The 22,876-nt window shown below is 45.8% G+C and overlaps 1 protein-coding gene across 9 annotated transcripts in view; it reads right to left on the minus strand.

Annotated features, from left to right (window-relative positions):
• HMBOX1 (homeobox containing 1) overlaps window positions 1-22,876 on the minus strand; it is a 121,574-nt gene that overhangs the window by 43,605 nt on the left and 55,093 nt on the right. For all 9 annotated transcript variants that reach the window (XM_081001083.1, XM_081001089.1, XM_081001086.1 and 6 more), the window contains exon 2: window positions 18,549-18,632. In XM_081001083.1, the coding sequence (XP_080857209.1) occupies window positions 18,549-18,571 (23 nt within the window). In that variant the 5' untranslated portion in view covers window positions 18,572-18,632. The remainder of the gene's footprint in view (window positions 1-18,548; window positions 18,633-22,876) is intronic.

Here is a 22,876-nt window from a genome sequence, read left to right on the forward strand (position 1 = left end):
CATTCAGGCCCGCTGGACGTCCAGAGTTTGAGTCTTACGTGCACATGTTCCAGCTGTTCATCCCCCAACCTTTGCACAGCCGCCGTTCTGCCACCGCACTGGCCACTGCGATCCCACGGGATGCGCAAGGAACCCTGATTAAAGACTGCGATGGTCCAATGCCACTCTGGAAAGTTTTCCAGCATTCAGAAACAAGTGGCTTGAGAAGTCCTGGCATGCTTGCAGACTCCTCTCTGGACTCCGGCCAAGATCGCTGAACCTACACTTTTAAAGGACACCGGGAGGGAAGCTGGCATGATCTGGTGGGCCGGACGGGGGCTGTCTTGGTGGCAAAAGTCCAGTTCCATCACCAGCCAGAGACCTCATTAAAGTGACTATGCTGCCAGGAAGGCTCTTTAATCAAAGCTTCGAATTACGGCTGGGATCCAAAGTGCTGTTTCTGACGTGCCCAGGGACTTCCGCCCACCTCTGTTGCCGGCGACGCACCTTTGGAACTCGCTGCCTCTTGACACTGGCGTGATTCCTCCCCTCCCAACTCTTCCAAAGTAACTTTTAAGGCAGATCAGATCCACTTCCCCAAGCCGTCGCTACTTGATGTGGATTTTTAAACTTTGTCTTAATTGTCTTTCTGGCATAGTTAAGAGTGCTGGACCGGGACCTGGGAGAGCAGAGTTCGAATCCCTCGTTCGGTCATGAAGCTCACTGGGTGACCTTGGACCCGTTGCTGCCTCTCAGCCTAAACAACCTTGCAGGGTTGTTGTGCAGGGATTAAATGAGGATGGGGAGAACCATGTGGGCCACCTTGAGCTCCAAAGGTGGGATGGAAATGCAATGAATAGATAAAAATAAATATACTGATATAGCCTTCTCCTCCCCCCCTCATTGGGGCAGTGGCAGACTGAGACGCTATGGCGCCCTGGGAAGGAGGCGTGAGGGTTCTCACAGGGTCCTAGAGCCCTTCTACCTCCTTTCCAAATCCAGCACATGTGCTCTGCTCACCCAGTCCTAAAAGGTAAAGGTAAAGGGACCCCTGACCATTAGATCCAGTCGTGACCGACTCTGGGGTTGTGGTGCTCATCTCGCTTTATTGGCCGAGGGAGCCGGTGTACAGCTTCCGGGTCATGTGGCCAGCATGACTAAGCCGCTTCTGGCGAACCAGAGCAGTGCACGGAAACGCCATTTACCTTCCCGCCGGAGTGGTACCTATTTATCTACTTGCACTTTGACGTGCTTTCGAACTGCTAGGTTGGCAGGAGCAGGGACCAAGCAACGGGAGCTCACCCCATCGCGGGGATTCGAACCGCAGACCTTCTAATCGGCAAGTCCTAGGCTCTGTGGTTTAACCCACAGCGCCACCCGAGTCCCAGTCCTAAATCCACCCCCAATTGGGGGAGGGCCCTTAGATCAGTTGTAGGACACCTGCCTTGCATGCAGAAGTTCCTAGGTTCGTTCCCTGGCATTTCCAGGTGAGGGTGACCTGAAACCTTGGCTGCTGCCAGTCAGTGCAGACAATACTGAGATAAATGTACCGTCTCTGCACAAGGCAGCATGCTATGCTTCTAGCCTAGGCATGTCTACTGAGTGGGAAGTTCCATTGCGCACAATGCGACTTGCTCCCAGGGCTATTTAACTGTTCAGTAATTGCAAAAGGGGCATGTCACATATTCAGATAAATCCTGGAGATGATATAAAGATAGATAGAGCCCCAGGGATGGCTCAGTTGGTGGAGCATGAGACGCTTGATCTCAGGGTCGTGGGTTTGAGCCCCACGTTGGGCACAGCAGGGGGTTGGACTAGATGACCCTCATGGGTCCCTTTCATGATGGCTGGGAGTTTGTTAAGAGGGAGATACTAAAAGCACAACGTCAGGCAATACCAATGAGACAGAAACATGGAAGGTGCCTAAAGAAGCCAGGGTGGCTATCTAAAGAACTTTTAACTGAGTTAAGATTAAAAAAGGATGTGTACAAAAAATGGAAAAGGGGGGAAACCACCAAAGAGGAATTCAAACAAATAGCCAGCACGTGTAGACACAAAGTCAGAAAAGCTAAAGCACAGAATGAACTCAGGCTTGCTAGAGAGGTTAAAAGCAACAAAAAAGGCTTTTGTGGGTATGTTCGTAGCAAAAGGAAGAACAAAGAAACAGTGGGGTCACTCAGAGGAGAAGATGGTGAAATGCAAACAGGGGACACAGAAAGGGCTGAACTCCTCAATGCCTTCTTTGCCTCAGTCTTCTCCGATAAAGAAAACAATGCCCGACCTGAAGAATTTGAAGCAAATGATTCAGCAAAGGAAACACAGCCCAGAATAACTAAGGAGATAGTACAAGAATACTTGGCTAGTTTAGATGTATTCAAGTCTCCAGGGCCAGATGAACTGCATCCAAGAGTATTAAAAGAACTGGCAGATGTGATCTCAGAACCACTGGCAGTCATCTTTGAGAATTCCTGGAGAACAGGCGAAGTCCCGGCAGACTGGAGGAGGGCAAATGTTGTCCCTATTTTCAAAAAGGGGAAAAGAGAGGACCCAAATAATTACCGCCCAGTCAGTCTGACATCAATACCAGGGAAGATTCTGGAGCAGATCATTAAGCAAACAGTCTGTGAGCACCTAGAAAGGAATGCTGTGATCACCAATAGTCAGCATGGATTTCTGAAAAATAAGTCATGTCAGACTAACCTGATCTCGTTTTTTGACAGAATTACAAGCCTGCTAGATGAAGGGAACGCAGTGGATGTAGCCTACCTTGATTTCAGCAAGGCATTTGACAAGGTGCCCCATGATATTCTTGTAAAGAAGCTGGTAAAATGTGGTCTTGACTATGCTACCACTCAGTGGATTTGTAACTGGCTGACTGACCGAACCCAAAGGGTGCTCATCAATGGTTCCTCTTCATCCTGGAGAAGAGTGACTAGTGGGGTGCCACAGGGTTCTGTCTTGGGCCCGGTCTTATTCAACATCTTTATCAACGACTTGGATGATGGACTCAAGGGCATCCTGATCAAATTTGCAGATGACACCAAACTGGGAGGGGTGGCTAACACCCCAGAGGACAGGATCACACTTCAAAACGACCTTGACAGATTAGAGAACTGGGCCAAAACAAACAAGATGAATTTTAACAGGGAGAAATGTAAAGTATTGCACTTGGGCAAAAAAAATGAGAGGCACAAATACAAGAAGGGGGACACCTGGCTTGAGAGCAGTACATGTGAAAAGGATCTAGGAGTCTTGGTTGACCACAAACTTGACATGAGCCAACAGTGTGACGCGGCAGCTAAAAAAGCCAATGCAATTCTGGGCCTCATCAATAGGAGTATAGCATCTAGATCAAGGGAAGTAATAGTGCCACTGTATTCTGCTCTGGTCAGACCTCACCTGGAGTACTGTGTCCAGTTCTGGGCACCACAGTTCAAGAAGGACACTGCCAAACTGGAATGTGTCCAGAGGAGGGCAACCAAAATGGTCAAAGGCCTGGAAACGATGCCTTATGAGGAACGGCTAAGGGAGCTGGGCATGTTTAGCCTGGAGAAGAGGAGGTTAAGGGGTGATATGATAGCCATGTTCAAATATATAAAAGGATGTCACATACAGGAGGGAGAAAGGTTGTTTTCTGCTGCTCCAGAGAAGCGGACACGGAGCAATGGATCCAAACTACAAGAAAGAAGATTCCACCTAAACATTAGGAAGAACTTCCTGACAGTAAGAGCTGTTTGACAGTGGAATTTGCTGCCAAGGAGTGTGGTGGAGTCTCCTTCTTTGGAGGTCTTTAAGCAGAGGCTTGACAACCATATGTCAGGAGTGCTCTGATGGTGTTTCCTGCTTGGCAGGGGGTTGGACTCGATGGCCCTTGTGGTCTCTTCCAACTCTATGATTCTATGATTCAACTCTACAATTCTACGATTCTATGATTAGATAGATAGATGAGGCAGACACACAGCATGCTTGCAATTATCGAGGAAATTAAAGCTTAATCGTCACTACGGAACCAATGATTACCATTACGAGGATTTTTTGAAAAGCGAGGTTAAGATTAAAGATGAAAAGATGTGAAGATGACGGCACAAAGTTGGTGGTCACAAGGAGCTGGAAACTGAAATAAGTTCTGAGAGATGAGAGGAATTCTGGGCATGGCGCTTGGACCGATTTGGCTCGAGTTAAATGAAGGAATGACGGAACAATATACTGCTTTTCCAGGAGAAATTGGATGTATGCATCCGGATAAAAAATGCTTGGGTCAAGAGATTTGTTTCTGACTTTTGCGTGGGAAACGTACGCCTATCAGCAAACGACAAAACTGAAGATGATGCTCGAAAACATTTTGGTTGGAATCTGAAAATCTCTTGGAATCCTGAATTCTCTTGGAATCCTAAATGCACTTGCTAGACTCATCGAGCACAGGTAGAACTAACTTGGGGTAATTGCACACTAGAGACATCACCTTGCCAATAAAGGTCCATCTAGTTCAAGCTATGGTTTTCCCAGTAGTGATGTATGGAAGTGAGAGCTGGACCATAAAGAAGGCTGATCGCTGAAGAATTGATGCTTTTGAATTCTGGTGCTGGAGGAGACTCTGGAGACTCCCATGGACTGCAAGAAGATCAAACCTATCCATTCTGAAGGAAATCAGCCCTGAGTGCTCACTGGAAGGACAGATCGTGAAGCTGAGACTCCAATACTTTGGCCACCTCATGAGAAGACTCCCTGGAAAAGACCCTGATGTTGGGAAAGATGGAGGGCACAAGGAGAAGGGGACGACAGAGGACGAGATGGTTGGACAGTGTTCTCAAAGCTACCAGCATGAGTTTGACCAAACTGTGGGAGGCAGTGGAAGACAGGAGTGCCTGGCGTGCTCTGGTCCATGGGGTCACGAAGAGTCGGACACGACTAAACGACTAAACAACAACAACAATTTCACACTAAACTAACAAGTTTCGTCAGACGAAGCCCTGTGCAAGCTCTTCTGCTTGAGCAATGGGGCTTTCCCTCCTGCACCCCCGAAATCGGCTTGGGGGGCAGTGGAACCCCAGAGGGGGAGGAGAGAGAGAGGTCCTTCTGCCTGGAAATCCGAAACGCTTGCGGTGGGAACACCCTCCTTTATTGCAACAGGGAACTCTTCCCACCGAACTACCAGTGAAAAATCTGGCTTTTCTGCCATGTCTGTCCGAGTCTTTAGAACTGCAATGCTCAACCGTAAATTTCACCGTTCACCAAATTTCTGCTGTAACACACACCTGCCTCTCCACAAGTGCTACTAAGAGTCTCGTTGAGGGAATCCTTAATCGCTTCCCAAAAATGTCTGTGATTAAAGCCGGGTGTGGAATTGCAGATGCAGATGGTTCAATGTGGCCCCCAGGTCTCTCTCTGTGGCCCTCAAAACTCTCTCCAGGCCACATCTGCCTCTTGCCTTGCTGAAATGGGTCCTTGGATTCTGATAACGCCTCTTGCTGGTCTGGGTGCAGGATGGGACAAGGGGCATGCATGGAAAATAGCCCTTTGCACAAAGGGATATTTCACATTTGCTGCCCCGCCCACTTCTGCCTCTGGCCACGCCCACCACTGCCATGCGGCCCCAGGGAGGCTCCCCAGGAGGGAAGGCGGCCCTTGGGAACAAACAAGTTTGCTGCAACACCCTTCGCTCTCGCTCATGTGAGGAACTCATCTAACTTTTCAGCTTTCAAATTCCCCCGAAATGAGGGGTGCTTAAAAGTCAAAACATGACTTGGGAATTCAAAAGAAAGGTTTATTTGTGTGTTTGTTTTGTTTTTTTACCTTGCATTTTTGTGTTGTGTAGCGCCCTGAGATTTACGGATAGAGGGCAGAATACAAACTAACAAGATAGGATTGAGATTAGATAAAATAGATTGGCTAAATTCATATAATTTATTTCTGCCTGGTAAGCAAATGTGTGTAAAATGCGTGTAAATGTGTGTAAAATTGCATAGAAATAAACCTGTGGTAATATTATATATTAATATTAATATTATTTATTTATTTATTTATCTATCATCTATCGTTTAGCATCTCCTGACATTTACAGAAGGCAAAATTAAAATAGTTTGGTTTTCCAAAAGTGGTTTGCGTGCTTCTTCATCGAATGCGGACTTGCCAAGCTATATGCAGTCTCATCACAAAAAAGGAATAGCTCCTCCCACCCAAAATCGTATTTTCATTCCTTCCTCCTTCTGGCTTTTTTAAATCGTATCTAAATTTTTAGGAAGGAGGGAAGTCAGCTCTTAGGAGCAAGTATAAATGTAAAATGTAAAACAATATTTGTGTGTGGAGTATGTAACTGAAAAACCAATAAAGATCATTATTTTAAAAATCGTATTTTCAAGATGCCTCGCTTTAAAAAATGGTTAAAAAAAATAAGTTTCACCTCCTAAAATGATGCACCCTAATCCAACAGTAGAGACATCACCTTGCCAACAAAGGTCCGTATAGTAAAAGCTATTGTTTTCCCAGTAGTGATGTATGGAAGTGAGAGCTGGACCATAAAGAAGGCTGATCGCCAAAGAATTGATGCTTTTGAATTATGGTGCTGGAGGAGACTCTTGAGAGTCCCATGGACTGCAAGAAGATCAAACCGATCCATTCTTAAGGAAATCAGCCCTGAGTGCTCACTGGAAGGACAGATCCTGAAGCTGAGGCTCCAATACTTTGGCCACCTCATGAGAAGAGAAGACTCCCTGGAAAAGACCCTGATGTTGGGAAAGATGGAGGGCACAAGGAGAAGGGGACGACGGAGGACGAGATGGTGGGACAGTGTTCTCGAAGCTACCAGCATGAGTTTGACCAAACTGCAGGAGGCAGTGGAAGACAGGAGTGCCTGGCATGCTGTGGTCCATGGGGTCACGAAGAGTCGGACACAACTAAACAACTAAACAACAACAACAACATAGCCCAAAAGGGGCAGGCCGCAGTTGCAACAGAGGCTGCAAGACCCTGGTGTAAATCCCTCGTGTAAACGTGCCCCCAAGCTCCAGCCGGCCAATTTACTAAGTAGCTCTGCAGCCATACATTTAAGAATAATGTGATGTTCTTCGTTAATTAAGGGACACACTTTCCCATTAGCGGTTTATCGCTACATAATGTTTGCAAGACCTTATAATTCCCCGCAACACCTTTAATTGCATTGCTTTCAATTTGTTTCTTTTGAAGGGGGCCAGTGCTGACCACTTTTTAAATTTTTTATTCTCCTTCCCTGGGCTTGACCAACTGTTGGGAGAAAGTGGGAGAGGAAAGAGCAAGACTTTCTTTTCAAACTAAAAAAATAAAAATAAAATAAGAGCAGATAAATAAAGGAAGGGCGTTTGCGCTCTGTAAAGAGTCATCTCTCTTTCAGAGAGCAGGAGATTGTCAAATGAGGCTGCCTCTGGAAGCAGAAATATTTGCAGCAGAAACGGGCATCATTCATCAACCTCGTGCTTAAAATAAATAAAAAATCACACTGAAACGGTATTATAAGAAGGTACAGACGTGCTGAGGGGGAGGGAGAAGCCTTGCAAAAACCCAGGGACAGGGTGACTTTCTGGAATTATATTATATTATATTTCCTTTTCATCAGACTGCAGGGGAGAGAGAGAGAAAGAGATGGAAAACCAGGCCTACTCTATTATTATTATTATTATTATTATTATTATTATTATTATTATTGCTTGCCTGAGAGATCAGTGGCCATCTGAATCCTCCCATCCCTTAAAAGGTCATTTAGCAACAGTTGTACTAAGATACTTCCTATTCCCAAATCGGTCCCATTCAAGCTGGCCGTTATAAGGACTTTGTCTGTGTCTGCTTGTTTTCCTCTTCCCTCGTCATGTTTTTTTCCTTTTGTGCCATGTCTTTTGCCCTGTCCTGCCTTGTTTTTATTGCTCCTACGTAAGCAGCTCTGGGAATCTTTGGACCCAACGGGCTGCGTTAAATTGCTGCCAATATGGAAATTTAATAAATAATATAGGACTTTAATAAATAACGATGTCATGAAATGTTAGTATTGTTACCGTAAGCCAGTTTTAACAGTAATAAAAATCAAAAGCATTTTGCTTTAATAATAGTAGTTAATGATGCAATGCATTTTAAATAATTTTTAAATTACTTAACGAATGAAGATATGGAGCATTTAAAGACATGGTGTGTTGGCTCACAGCCCAACATGGCAAGCCAATAAATGACCCCCAATTGTGCCCTTTAACTGTCTCCAAGGGTGGTCTGAATTCAATCAGCTCAATAGGTTCTCAAGCAAAAAAAAATGTTTTGTAAACCACTATGAAGTCTCCTGCGACCAAGTGGTATATAAATGTTGTGAAACAAATACAGTGGTACCTTGGTTCTCAAACGCTTTGGTACTCAAACAACATGGAACCCAAACACCACAAACGCAGAAGTGTTCCGGCTTGCGAACTTTTTTGGGAAGCCGAACGTGCTCCATTTTGAGTGTTACGCTTCCGATCTGAGTGCCACACTTCCGTTTTGAGTGTTACACTGAGATCTGTCTGTTTTTGCTATTTATTTTGCGTTTTTGTTTTTGCGGCTCTTTTTTGTTTTGTTTTTGTGACTGTGTGAAACCCAGTTCAGCTATTGATTAATTGATTGTGTGTCTGCAGCACATTATTTATTGCTTTCATTTAATGGGTCAGTGGTCTCGTTAGATAGTAAAATTCATGTTAAATTGCTTTTTCAGGGGTTGTTTTTAAAAGTCTGGAACGGATTCATCCATTTTGCATTACTTTCTATGGGAAGGCGTGCCTTGGTTTTGGAACGCTTTGGTTTTGGAACGGACTTCCGGAACGGATTAAGTTTGAGAAGCAAGGTACCACTGTAAAATAATAATATAAATAAAGTTGCCTGGAACCAGGAAATGCTTTCTCTTCTTCCTTGCCCCAGATGTGCAGCCCCCATGTCCAGAGGCTGCTGAATAACAGTTTTTGGGCAGCAACGGTGCAAGAAGGTCCTTGCTTTACTATCCTGTTTGCTGGCTTTCCAGAAGCACCAGGCTGCTCACTGTGGGAGGCACGATACTGGGGAAGGCAAGCAGCAGTGTTTGAAATTAGCCAGGAGCCAGGCGCATTTTGCACCTGGCTTTCAACCACTTGTGACCAAGTGAAGATGCCCGGGTGCCAGGATTGTGCCTGACATCTCCATCATCTTGGTACAAGGACCCTTGTACCTACAGGACCGCCTCTCCTGGTATGTCCCACGGAGGACCTCAGGGTTTTCAAACAAAAACATCTTGGAGGTCCCAAGTTGCAAGGTGGTTAGATTGGTGTCAGCTAGAGCCAGGGCCTTTTCAGTAGTGGCCCCGACTTGGTGGAACGCTCTGTCACAAGAGACCAGGGCCCTGCGGGACTTGACATCTTTCCGCAGGGCCTGCAAGACAGAGCTGTTCCACCAGGCCATTGACCAAGGCACAATCTAACCCCCTCCTTTGGTAATCTCTAGCCCAGTGGCCCTCCATCTTCCCCAACATCAGGGTCTTTTCCAGGGAGCCTTCTCTTCTCATGAGGTGGCCTTGGAGCCTCAGCTTCACGATCTGTCCTTCCAGTGAGCACTCAGGGCTGATTTCCTTAAGAATAGATACGTTTGATCTTCTTGCAGTCCATGGGACTTTCAAGAGTCTCCTCCAGCACCAGAATTCAAAAGTATCGATTCTTTGGTGATCAGCCTTCTGTATGATCCAGCTCTCAATTCCATATATCACTACTGGGAAAACCATAGCTTTAACAATACGGACCTTTGTTGGCAAGGTGATGTCTCTGCTTTTTAAGATGCTTTTTAAGATGCTTTTTAAGATGCTTTTGAAGATGCATAAATCAATAGGAGAATGTTAATGCTTTAACAATTTTGTAAACTGCTTAGAAACCAATGGTGCCCCAAGGTGGGGGGCACTGCCCCCTACGGGGCAGTGGGAATACCCAGGGGGGCACAAAGAAGCGAGGGGGTGGCAGTGGAAGTTGGAGTGCCAGATATGTAGACTAGCGGACTTTGAAAAGCTGGTATCACTGAATCAAGTTCATCAATTCTGTTGAATTAATTTAATTAAACACTTTTAATTGGATTGTGAATAAATGTGCAATTCATCGTTGCTGTTTTGAATTGCTGTTATCTTCTTTAGTGAGTCATACAACCGCTATTCTGAATAATGCCTTTTATAGGGTAGGGGCACTGGGGATGAGTTTATGGAACCAAGATGTCATAGCCTGAGAAAGTTTGGGAACCAGTAGCTTAGAGGTACAGTGGAACCTCGGGTTAAGCACTTAATTCGTTCCAGAGGTCCGTTCTTAACCTGAAACTGTTCTTAACCTGAAGCACCACTTTAGCTAATGGGGCCTCCTGCCGCCGCTGCGTTCTCTGTTCTCATCCTGAAGGAAAGTTCTTAACCTGAGGTAATATTTCTGGGTTAGCGGAGTCTGTAACCTGAAGCGTATGTAACCTGAAGCTTATGTAACCCGAGGTACCACTGTATTCTTGAAATCAAGGGGGATATAAATTTAGCTGAATAAAACGAATAAATAAATCCTCACTTTAGCATCTTTCCACTCGCCCCGATCTTGAAAACCGGCTCTGCCCCAGTAAAATGCAAGGTAAAATTGTTAAAAGCAGGCAACACAAGGTCCTCTTTGCACCTTGCCACAACCTGCAAACCCAGGGCTTCTGTTTAGGCATGCAAGCCAGGCGCTACAGATGCAGAAATCCGCCACACGCTTTCGATCAAAGCGATGACAGTTAATAAGAACAGCCCCAGACGTCTGAAAATAAATCCAGCATAATCAAATGCTCGACGCCGCACGACTTATACAACTCAGGCCAAGAATGGAATAGCAACACATCGTTCTTCCCAGTGTCCTCAAGTCCTTCAAAGCTACCTCATTCAAGCAGAGGCTTTGAGCAAAGCTATTATTCCGGACGGAGGCTGAACCTGGGCGTCACAGCCAACTGCGGCTTGCGCAAACCATACATAGCCTAGAACCTACACAATGGAGGTTCCAAGATCTACAACAGAGAAACTGGGGTTCAAAGATGCCCGCTTTGGCTTTCTGCGTGTGCAACGAATCACAATATAGAACAGCCTTTCGCAACGTGGTTAGCACTGGATGAAGCTGTTGGGAATTGCAGCCCAGATATCTAGAGCATACTAATATTTAGAGCAAACTAAGGCCGGGCCCAATCGCCTTCTAAATCCGGCCCGTGGATGGTCCAGGAATCAATGTGTTTTCACATGAGTATAATGTGTGCTTTTATTTGAAATGTATTCCTAGGTTACAGTCATACCTCATGTTACGTTTGCTTCATGATACGTTTTTTCAGGTTGCGTTCCGCAGCGACCCGGAAGTACCGGAAAGGGTTACTTCCGGGTTTTGCCGCTCGTGCATACGCAGATGCACAAAATGACGTCACACGCATGTGCAGAAGCGGCAAATCGCAACCCGCACGTGCGCAGACGCGCCGCTGTGGGTTGCGTTCTATTCATGTTGTGAATGGGCCACCGGAATGGATCCCGTTCGCAACCAGAGGTACCGCTGTATTTGTGGAGCATAGAAATCCATTCATTCCCCCGCCAAAAAAATATAGTCCGGCTCCCCTCAAGGTCTGAGGTTGAGGCTGAAAACGTTTGCTGACCCCTGATCTAGAGGGTGCTGGGTTGGAGAAGGCTGGTGTAGAATTGCTTTGGTTTTCCACCAGACTCGGGTAAGGGCAAAAGAGGAGGCTGGATCAGGCCCGTGGCCCATATAGTTCAGCATCCTGTTCTCACAGAGGCCAACCAGTTGTGTGTGGGAAACCAGTGTTGCAGGAATTTATGTATAGGTTGGGGGGTGGGTTGCCCCTCCAGCACATGCAGCCCACTACCAAAATCAGCACAATCACTTTTGTGACATTTGTGATTTGTCCCCACAAAACACTTCTTTTTCCTCCTAAAAAGTAAGGGGAAATGTCTGTGCGTCTTATGGAGCGAATGCGTGGTCCCTGGAGCCGAATAGCGCAAGGGCAAAAAGCAGATTTTTATTTTTTTTAGAAAGAGGGAAGTGGGTGTTGAAACAAAGCCGCTGAGCAGCTGATCAGCAAGCGATCGGGAGGAAGATAAGGGACTCTAGGGATAAAGGAGGCTGCCTGGGAGGGGACAGGTAAAAGCCCATGGATCCTCAGGATTTTTGCATTGGGTCACCCTGAATTCTCCATCAGATCACATAGCATGTCCATGGCTACAGCCTGCACCAAAAAAACCACGCATCCATTGTTTCGTGGGGCCGCAATGGCGCAAAAACGTGGTTACAGAGCACAGATCCACATGGATCCTCAGGATTTTTGCACTGGGCTACCCCAAACTCACCGTCAAATCACATATCATGTCTGTGACCACAGCATGAACCACAAAAATCATACATCCACTGTTCCGTTCAGAATATTTTTTTTCTTGTTTTCCTCCTCCAAAAACTAGGTGCGTCTTTGTTAATGGTAATCCAACAGTCTTATGGTCAGGTGTGTCTTATGGAGCGAAAAATATGGTACTTCCTTTATGTGTCCTGAATCTTCTGATCTCTGGCTGATCCAAAGTGTGGATCACCAATCCAGAAATCTTGCCAAACCACATTGAAGCTTAAAGAGTTATGCTTTAGCAATGCAGCTGTTATGTTTAAATCAGTTACAGCATCAGTTGTTTGGTTTTTTTAAGAAACATATTAATCAACTAATAAGTTTCCCCAGATTCAACCGAGCAGCAATATTCTTGTCCCAAAAACAGGTACCAAACACCATCTCCAAAGGTACATTGTCCCTCCTCTCGCGTAACGGAGGCAATGCCTCTGAGATGATGCTTTTACAAAACATAAACGCTTCGTGTAAGAAAACGCATTCCCGCTTCATAAATATTGTTTTTACCCATATGCAAATTCAATTGCAAGATCAATTAAACAGACTTAAGACTCATGTGATTAAATCAATAAAAAACATTTTAAATAAGTTTGCAGTCCTAACTGCCAACTCAAATATACAATGGGGGGGGGGAGCAAAGGGAAAATATGCCACCTAAGTCATTTGTTTTAAACGTCCAGAGGGAAGCATTTGACAACAGAATGCTCACAGACTGACAAGGCCAATATTTTGGGTCCTGCACTCCCTTGAAGGAAATAATCCACTTACTCGAGGGCTGGGTGTTGGTCTTTGTCCTTTCCTAGTTTCGTCTGAAAACCCATGTCAGGCAGCGGCACCATCAAGTGCTGGAATTATGGTGCTAGAGGAGACTCTTGAGAGTCCCATGGACTGCAAGAAGACCAAACCTCTCCATTCTGAAGGAAATCAGCCCTGAGTGCTCACTGGAAGGACAGATCGTGAAGCTGAGGCTCCAGTACTTTGGCCACCTCATGAGAAGAGCAGACTCGCTGGAAAAGACCCTGATGTTGGGAAAGATGGAGGGCACCAGGAGAAGGGGACGACAGAGGACGAGATGGTGGGACAGTGTTCTTGAAGCTACCAGAATGAGTTTGGCCAAACTGCGGGAGGCAGTGAAAGACAGGAGTGCCTGGCATGCTCTGGTCCATGGGGTCACGAAGAGTCGGACATGACTAAACAACAACAGTTTCGTCTGAAAATCTGTGCCGTAAAGTGCGGACCAATCTGGGGGTCTCCTGCAGGCAGTTTCTCAGAGCTTGCCCCCTGCAGACTTCTGACGCTGCTGGCGGCATGGAGGGAGACGGGAAGGAAGGGAAGGAAGTGGCAAAGCAGTTGGCACAAGGTGGAACAGAATTGGGTAGGAAGAGATACAGGGCCAGGGCAAAACTGACTTTCCGCCCAAGGCCGGCCGACACTCAGGGGCAGAGAACGTGTTGCATGCAGAAGGCCTCGGTTTCCATTCCCAAGTAAGGGCTTAAACGTGCCCCGTCTGAAACCCAGGAGAGCTGCTGCCAGCCCGTGCAGGCAATGCTGAGCCACAGGGGCCAACACTCTGACTCAGTATAACACAGTTTCTTATGTTCCCTGGACGAAAGGGTCTTGCTTTTTCCCTCTCCTCCTGCATGGGTTTGGAAGGAGAAAAGAAAAAGGATTGCCATCACCGCTGAAGGTGATGCCTGCATGTTCTTCAAGGGGACATTTGGGCACGGGGCGAGGTCACCTTGAGAGCCGCTGTCATTGTCAATTTGGAAGGGACCATGGCGGTCATCTAGTCCAACCCCCTGCAATGCAGGAATCTTTCGCCTAACGTGGGGCTTGAACTCACAACCTCAGGGTTTCTCATCCTCTACCAACTGAGCTACCCTGGGCGCGGTTGGCCAAGGGGCAAGGCTGCAGCCTGCCACCTCTCGGGAACTCCTCCCGAAGAGGGGCTGAGCTGAGATCCCACTGCAAAACAGCGACAGGAAAGGCTGACTGGTCAGTGATGCCCACAGTGCTCTGGCCAGCGCCAGAGCTGTCCACACAGAAGTAATAATAATAATAATAATAACAACAACAATAATAATCATTTATTATTTATACCCCGCCCATCTGGCTGGGCTTCCCCAGCCACTCTGGGCGGCTTCCAAAAAAATATTAAAATACTGCAATACATCAAACACTAAAAGCTTCCCTAAACAGGGCTGCCTTCAGATGTCTTCTAAAAGTCTGGTAGTTGTTGTTCTCTTTGACATCTGGTGGGAGGGCGTTCCACAGGGCGGGCGCCACTACCGAGAAGGCCCTCTGCCTGGTTCCCTGTAACTTGGCTTCTCGTAATGAGGGAAAAGCCAGAAGGCCCTCAGTGTCCGGGTAGAACGATGGGGGTGGAGACGCTCCTTCAGGTATACTGGACCAAGAGGCCAAGAGACTGGATCCTGCCCCCAGATAGAAGTTTTATGCAACTCATACTGCGCTTGTAAAGGGCAGCAGGGGAGGAGAGCTTGCATACAGGAGTCAGGTAAAAAAAACCTTACCTACTTGATGTAAGAACATCAGGAGAGGCTGCTGGATCAGGCCAGTAGCCCATTTGGTCCAGCGTCCTGCCCTCAAAGTGGCCAACCCATTATGGGAAATCCGCAAACAGGACCCAAACACAAGAACTATTCTTCGGTTGGCAGCAACTGATATTCAGAAGTGCTGCTGCCTCCAACTGTGGCTAGTAGCCTTCAGTAGCCCCGGATTTGGCTGTTTCATACAGAATATTTTTGGGGCTTCCTTATCCTTCCCCCCCCACCCGCCCCTTCCCTGCCCCAAATGTGGAAACCCTAGGAATAATGGTATTCCTACCCCCAGAACAATTCTAAATAAATCAAGACTCCAACAGAAACAGCATGCATTATGCATTTGTGAGCAGGGAAGGTTGTGCAGATCTGACAGATTATGAATCAGCAGTTTGCCAATTCTTTCTCCTCCGGGAACTCTGTTCCCTTTGCTCGATCAGCCGATTGCCGCCCCCGCCCCCCCCCCCCAATATCTGCTCAAAAGCTCCTTTTTGCAGAGGATTCTGGGATGTTGTCTAGGGCACGTTCCCAGGCAGCAACCATGCAAACAAGTTTTCACCCCTGCTCCCAGCCAAATGGAGAGCTCTGTACATACACACGGAGGGTTCGATTTCTGGCATCCCCACTTAAAAAGATTGGGGAGCAAATGGTAGGAAAGAGATTCAAAGACCTGAAGAGTTGGAAGGGGCTGGTATGTATAGTATAGGTAGATATAATATAGAGTAATGTAGGTATGCTTTATGTTATGAAAATAAAGTATTGTGTAGTGTATACATGTACTGTTATAAATGTTAATGTATGTGTTCTATATGTTAATAAAATGTTTTAATCAGTCTTAAAAGTAAAAATAACAAATAAAAAAATGAAGAGTTGAAAGGGACCCCAAGAATTATCTAGTCCAACCCCCCGCAGTGCAGGAATCTCAACACACGGGGCCCCCATCCAATTTGAAAACCATACCGGACCCTGCTTAGCTTTGCAAATGGGCTAGTAGTTTTATTGTTATTTGACCAGGGCCCAGAAAAGGCGCTTCCAAGCACAGGACTGGGCTATGCCGATTAATAATTAATAATAATAATAATAATAATAATAATAATTTATTATTTAAACCCCGCCCATCTGGCTGGGTTTCCCCAGCCACTCTGGGCAGCTTTCAACAGATTATTAAAATACAATAGTCTATTAAAAATTAAAAGCTTCCCTAAACAGGGCTGCCTTCAGATGTCTTCTAAAAGTCTGGTAGTTGTTTTTCTCTTTGACATCTGATGGGAGGGCATTCCACAGGGCGGGTGCCACTACCGAGAAGGCCCTCTGCCTGGTTCCCTGTAACTTGGCTTCTCGCAATGAGGGAACTGCCAGAAGGCTCTCGGAGCTGGACCTCAGTGTCCAGGCAGAAACGCACCTTCAGGTATACTGGGCCGAGGCTGTTTAGGGCTTTCAAGGTGAGCACCAACACTTTGAATTGTGCTCGGAAACGTACTGGGAGCCAGTGTGGGTCTTTCAAGACCAGTGTGGGTCTTTCAAGACCACATGCAAACTGACTGCCATGGGCGTAGGGAATAGCACAAAACGACTGCCTTGAAGGGTGTGGCATAACAGAAAATTAAGATAGAGTAAAGCCATGGATAATTTTCCCCATAATTGTATTTCCTTTCTGGAAAAAGGTTTAACTTGCTGAAATTCTCAAATAACCTTTGTAAAAACAAACAAACCAGAAGCTTTTCTTTTGGGTATTATACCTAAATTGTATGGAAATTTAAGAATAATACTCGCCCTAAAATGGAAAGAAGCAGAAGTCCCAGCAAAGGAAGAATGGATACAAAAACTTATGGAATATGCAGAAATGGCAAAACTTACCGGAAGAATAAGAAATCAAGATAACAAACTTTTTATAAAAGAATGGAAATGGTTTATTGAACTTTTACAGATAAATTGCAAACAGATAAAAACACGGGCAGGATTATTGTAATAATAACTTGCAGTATATATTTAAAGTAGATCATTAAATGAGCAAATTAAATGAATTTGGATATGCAGAAGATATTAAAAAATAAATTTAAAGAACCACAGAAAGAGGGGGAAGGAAGTCAAACTTTGAAATGCTAAAATGATTGTAAAATTAATGAAATGTATAAACTTGAAAAGTATAAATAAAAACTTTTTTAAAAGTCTAAGTCAACCCTAAAGCAAAGTCTAAGCTGCCATCCTTTACCAACTTACCCCGGAAGCCTCATTAAACACAAAGAGATCTATTTCTGAGTAGACATTTGTACATTTGTACTTAGCTATACAGTGAGGTTACATTGTACAGCAGGAGACATGCCTAAGCTTAATTTCCGCATTTGCCTTTTGGTGAGAGGACGGATTCTTTACAACAGCAGCCCTTTAGGACCCCAGGGATTCTTACTGCCTAGTGGTCAAACAACTCACTTATCAATCACAGCTCTGACTCTGCTCATTGGCTTAAAGTACGGACAGGCGGGAGCAGAGAGGGTGGCCCATTTCACCAAAATTGCTTAGAAGGGTGCCTGCACATTTTGCTGCATAACTTTCTTTCTGGAAGGCAAGGGACTTTCTTTTAAGTAAGTTCAAAGTCTGGGGCCTTGGGGTGCCAATGAGGGCCTTCAAGGGCACCATAGTTGGTTACCCTGCTTTTGTGGGCAATCCACTTGTTTGCAAAATAAGCACGCCGCATTTGAGGAGCCCTACAGAAGGAAACAATTAAGCCTGGGACAGTTAAAACTAAACCCATTTTATTTTATACACCATTACACGGCAGCAAAGCCACCGCAGTTTTGCAAAATCAACAACAACTTTGATGAAACTTGTAGGGATAAAAGAAAAACCATGCTGGATGAGGCCCGAGGCCCATCTAGTCCAATACCCTGTTGTCACAGGAGCCAATCAGATGCCTATTCTGGGAAACCCAAAAGCAGAACCTGAGCACACCAGAACCTGAGCACACCTTGGTGGATACACCTACAGCCGTACCTTGGAAGTTGAACGGAATCTGTTCCAGAAGTCCATGCAACTTCCAAAATGTTTGGAAAACAAACTGCAGCATCTGATTGGCTGCAGGAAGCTCCTGCAGCCAATCGGAAGCTGCGGAATCCCCATCGGACATCCAGCTTCCAAAAATCGTTCGAAAACCAGAACACTCACTTCCAGGTTTTGATCATTCGGGAGCCAATTTGTTTGGGAGCCAAGGTGTTCCATATCCAAGGTACGACTGTACCTTCTACAGACTGAAAGACGGTCCCACGCTCTTCCTGTAACTGTCTGGCAAATACAGCGGATGGTCGGGTTGCGAACGTGATCCGTGCAGGATGCACATTCGCAACCCGCATTCGCAACCCCCATCTGCACATGCGCAAAGCGCAATTTAGCGCTTCTGCACATGCGCGACTGCTGAAACCTGGAAGTAACCCGTTCCAGTACTTCCGGGTTTCGACGGTCCGCAACCCGAAAAAACGCAACCTGAAGCGTCTGTAACCCAAGGTATGACTGTACCTTAATAACAGCAGACCAGGGGGTTGACCCACAGCTTCTCCCCCTTTTCTCCTCTCTTACACACATCATGCTTTTGAAACTGAACAGGGGGTTGGGGGTTGAGCTTGTACTTACACCACTGGAAAGGTTCTCAGCATACTTTACATGGGGAGAGGAAGTCAGAAAGCCTCCGGGAGGTCTTCGGCATCAGTTACCATTCTGAAACAGATAAGCAAAAGAATTGAGGAAAAACACAGGTTGACAAGACACAGGCGGAGAGATGAACTAATACAAAAGTGCATTCGCAATTATTATCTCATACAACTGCAGAGCTGCCTTGCGATGTCAGACCTCACCTGGAGTACTGTGTCCAGTTCTGGGCACCACAGTTCAAGAAGGACACTGACAAACTGGAACGTGTCCAGAGGAGGGCAACCAAAATGGTCAAAGGCCTGGAAACGATGCCTTATGAGGAACGGCTAAGGGAGCTGGGCATGTTTAGCCTGGAGAAGAGGAGGTTAAGGGGTGATATGATAGCCATGTTCAAATATATAAAAGGATGTCACATAGAGGAGGGAGAAAGGTTGTTTTCTGCTGCTCCAGAGAAGCGGACACGGAGCAATGGATCCAAACTACAAGAAAGAAGATTCCACCTCAACATTAGGAAGAACTTCCTGACAGTAAGAGCTGTTCGCCAGTGGAATTTGCTGCCAAGGAGTGTGGTGGAGTCTCCTTCTTTGGAGGTCTTTAAGCAGAGGCTTGACAACCATATGTCAGGAGTGCTCTGATGGTGTTTCCTGCTTGGCAGGGGGTTGGACTCGATGGCCCTTGTGGTCTCTTCCAACTCTATGATTCTATGATTCTATGTACGTGTCTATCCTATCCTCTCCCTGTCTCAAAACTCCCTTCTAACCAGGTACGGCCAGAATTTCTCTCCTAAAAGATGGGATATCTTTCTTGACTACGAGTAAATATCTTATGATGTATCATTTGCTCTATTTTTCACTCGGACTCTTCAAGAAAGGGTTAGAAATCAGCCAGGAGCCAGGCGCGTTTTGCGACTGGAACGGGTACAATTGCGACCACATGGAGATCTCTGGATGACAGGATGGCGACTGGGGAAAGCAAAAATGTCACTTAGAGAAGGATCTGAAAGGACCTGCTTTAAGCTTGAATTAAATTTATTCTAGATTGTTTTATTTGGTGTTTGAATGTAAACTGGGTCCCTTCCAATTCTACATTTCTAGGCTCGGAACTCTATGAATGAGATCTGGTCTTTAAAATGTAAAGAAGTATGGAAATGAAAACAACAATAACATCCATCACTTAAAAACAAACAAAACAGAACCTAGACATTCCACTGTGGCAACAGGAACCTAGGTTTAAGGTGTCATTTGGTGAGTAGATTATATATCTGAGTTTCTAACACTGCTAAAACCCCATAATTAACGAACAAAATATAAAACTAAGATACCACTTCCTCAGAAACATGTATTGATATAGGAAGCTTGAGCCAACAATGTGATGCTTTGGCAATCAAAGCCAATACAGTGGTACCTTGGTTGTCGAACTTAATCTGTTCCAGGGGTCCGTTCAACGACCGGAACTGTTCGAAAACCAAGGTAACGACTTCCAATTGGCTGCAGGAGCTTCCGGCACTCAATCGGAAGCCACGGAAGCTGTGTCGGATGTTTGGCTTCCAAAGAACATTCGGAAACCAGAACGCTTACTTCTGGGTTTTCGGGGTTTGGGAGCCAAAATGTACACGTACTAAGGCGTTCGAGAACCAAGGTACTACGTTGTTGCGTGTTGACAGTTTTGCACACTACAGATATGGGCAGATGAGGAAGGATTTGGGGGGGAAGCTACGTGAATGATAAAATACAAGGGGCAAAAATCAGAAGGGAAGGGTGGAGGAATTGAACTCAACCAGCTTAAAGGAAAGAAGATTATGGAAGACCATTTTGACAGCTCTCGGTTTTAGTTTCAGGTTTAAAGAATGGCACAGAGAACAGCAGTGAACAGCGGCTGATCTGATCCCCTGAAAAGCTAACACAGAATGTATTTAAGATTCATGTTAAATATTTGTCAAAAGCTCCTAACCTTTGGGGGAATTCAACCGCAAGAAAACAGGCTTGGGAATCACCTTTCCTGGAATGGTACAAAAAAAAAAGCCAGCTAATGACTTTCAAAGATAGAATCATGTAGGTAGCCGTGTTGGTCTGATGCAGTAGAAATATAGATATAGAGATAGATAGATAGATGATAGATACAGATACAGATAGATAGAAAGAAAATGTTCAATAGCACCTTAGAGACCAACTAAGCTTGTTCTTGGTATGAGCTTTCGTGCATGCACACGAAAGCTCATACCAAGAACAAACTTAGTTGGTCTCTAAGGTGCTACAAACATGAGTCTGACCAAACTGCGGGAGGCAGTGGAAGACAGGAGTGCCTGGCGTGCTCTGGTCCATGGGGTCACGAAGAGTCGGACATGACTAAACGACTAAACAACAACAAGGTGCTACTGGAATATATAAGCTTCCCTTTCAGCTAGGAATGGACCAGCCTAACCATTTCAAGTTCTCTCAGTTTCCCCATGTTCAGTTTGCCACATTTCAGTTTGCAATTAAATGAAATCACCATGGAAAACCATCAGCGTTGCAGTTCTCCCGCCACAGGCATTCTGTATGCAATTTTGCCCAATGCACACATTTATTTATTTTTTTGCAAGTAATGGTCCTTAAGTAAAGGGACCCCTGACCATTAGGTCCAGTCATGGCCGACTCTGGGGTTGCGGCGCTCATCTTGCTTTATTGGCCGAGGGAGCCGGCGTACAGCTTCCGGGTCATGTGGCCAGCATGACTAAGCCGCTTCTGGCGGACCACAGCAGCGCACGGAAACACCGTTTACCTTCCCACCAGAGCGGAACCTATTTATCTACTTGCACTTTGATGTGCTTTCGAACTGCTAGGTTGGCAGGAGCTGGGACCGAGCAATGGGAGCTCACCCCGTCGCGGGGATTCAAACTGCCAACCTCCTGATCGGTAATCCTAGGCTCTGTGGTTTAACCAACAGGGCCACCTGCGTCCCTTAGTGTAATGGTCCTTAGTGTAATGTATTTTGGGTACATTCCCACTAATATGTGCTTATTTTCCCGTCCTTGGGATCTCTGTCGTTATCCTTTCCCGTAGGAACAAGGATGCATTTTTTCTTGTCGTGGGGTTGTCTGAGATCAGGTAGGAAGCAGTGATGGCCACCAACTTGGGTGCCTTTGAATAAGATCATTCGCAAAACAACAACAACAACAAACCTATGGTTACGTGGAACATAATAAACACACAAGATATTTTGAATAAATAAGGTATACTATTCATTGTATCAAGTTGTAGATTTCAACAGAAGTCTCATAAAGTTCAGTGAAAAAAGCAGAAGAGTCTGGAATACAGTGGTGCCCCGCAAGACGAATGCCTTGCAAGACGAAAAACTCGCTAGACGAAAGAGTTTTCCGTTTTTTGAGTCGTTCCACAAGACGAATTTCCCTATGGGCTTGCTTCGCAAGATGAAACGTCTTGCGAGTTTGTTTCCTTTTTCTTAAAGCCGCTAAGCCATTAATAGCCGCTAATAGCCGCTAAGCCGCTAACAGCCGTGCTTCGCAAGACGAAAAAACCGCAAGACGAAGAGACTCGCTGAACGGATTAATTTCGTCTTGCGAGGCACCACTGTATTAGCAACCACTACTATGCTATAAGATCCACTATCCTGTAATGTTACGTATAAGCCTGTTCTACTGATGAAGCCTAGGACGGCGAAACAAGGCTAATGTTCCGGAAATCCTTGTCTGAGACTCTGTGAAAGGATTCTGTGGAACTGTAACAACCCTTCATGTGGATTGTTGGACTCTTTGAACAGACAGGTGGAATAGATACTTGTACAGTGGTACCTATGGATGCGAACAGGATCCGTTCCGGAGCCCCGTTCGAATCCTGAAGCGAACGTAACCCGGGTCTGCACGGTTCGAGATTCACCGCTTCCGTGCATGCGCGTGACATCATTTTGAGCATCTGCCCATGCGCGAGCGGCGAGACCCAGAAGTAACACACTTCATTACTTCCGGGTCGCCGCAGAGCGCAACCCGAAAATGCTCAACCCGAAGCACATTTAACCCGAGGTATGACTACATGTATGGACCTTATGCATGAACTGACTAGAGAATGAACTGATCCACTGGGTCTTCTGCCTTTTTCATTGAAGTTTATGAGACTTCTGATGAAATCTACAAATTGATACAATGAATTGTTGTTGTTTAGTCTTCGTGACCCCCTGGACCAGAGCACGCCAGGCACTCCTGTCTTCCACTGCCTCCCGCAGTTTGGTCAAACTCATGCTGGTAGCTTCAAGAACACTGTCCCACCATCTCATCCTCTCTCATCCCCTTCTCCTTGTGCCTCCATCTTTCCCAA

This window comes from Podarcis pityusensis (assembly GCF_964106645.2).
Source record: "Podarcis pityusensis genome assembly, chromosome: 3".
Classification (NCBI taxonomy): domain Eukaryota; kingdom Metazoa; phylum Chordata; class Lepidosauria; order Squamata; family Lacertidae; genus Podarcis; species Podarcis pityusensis.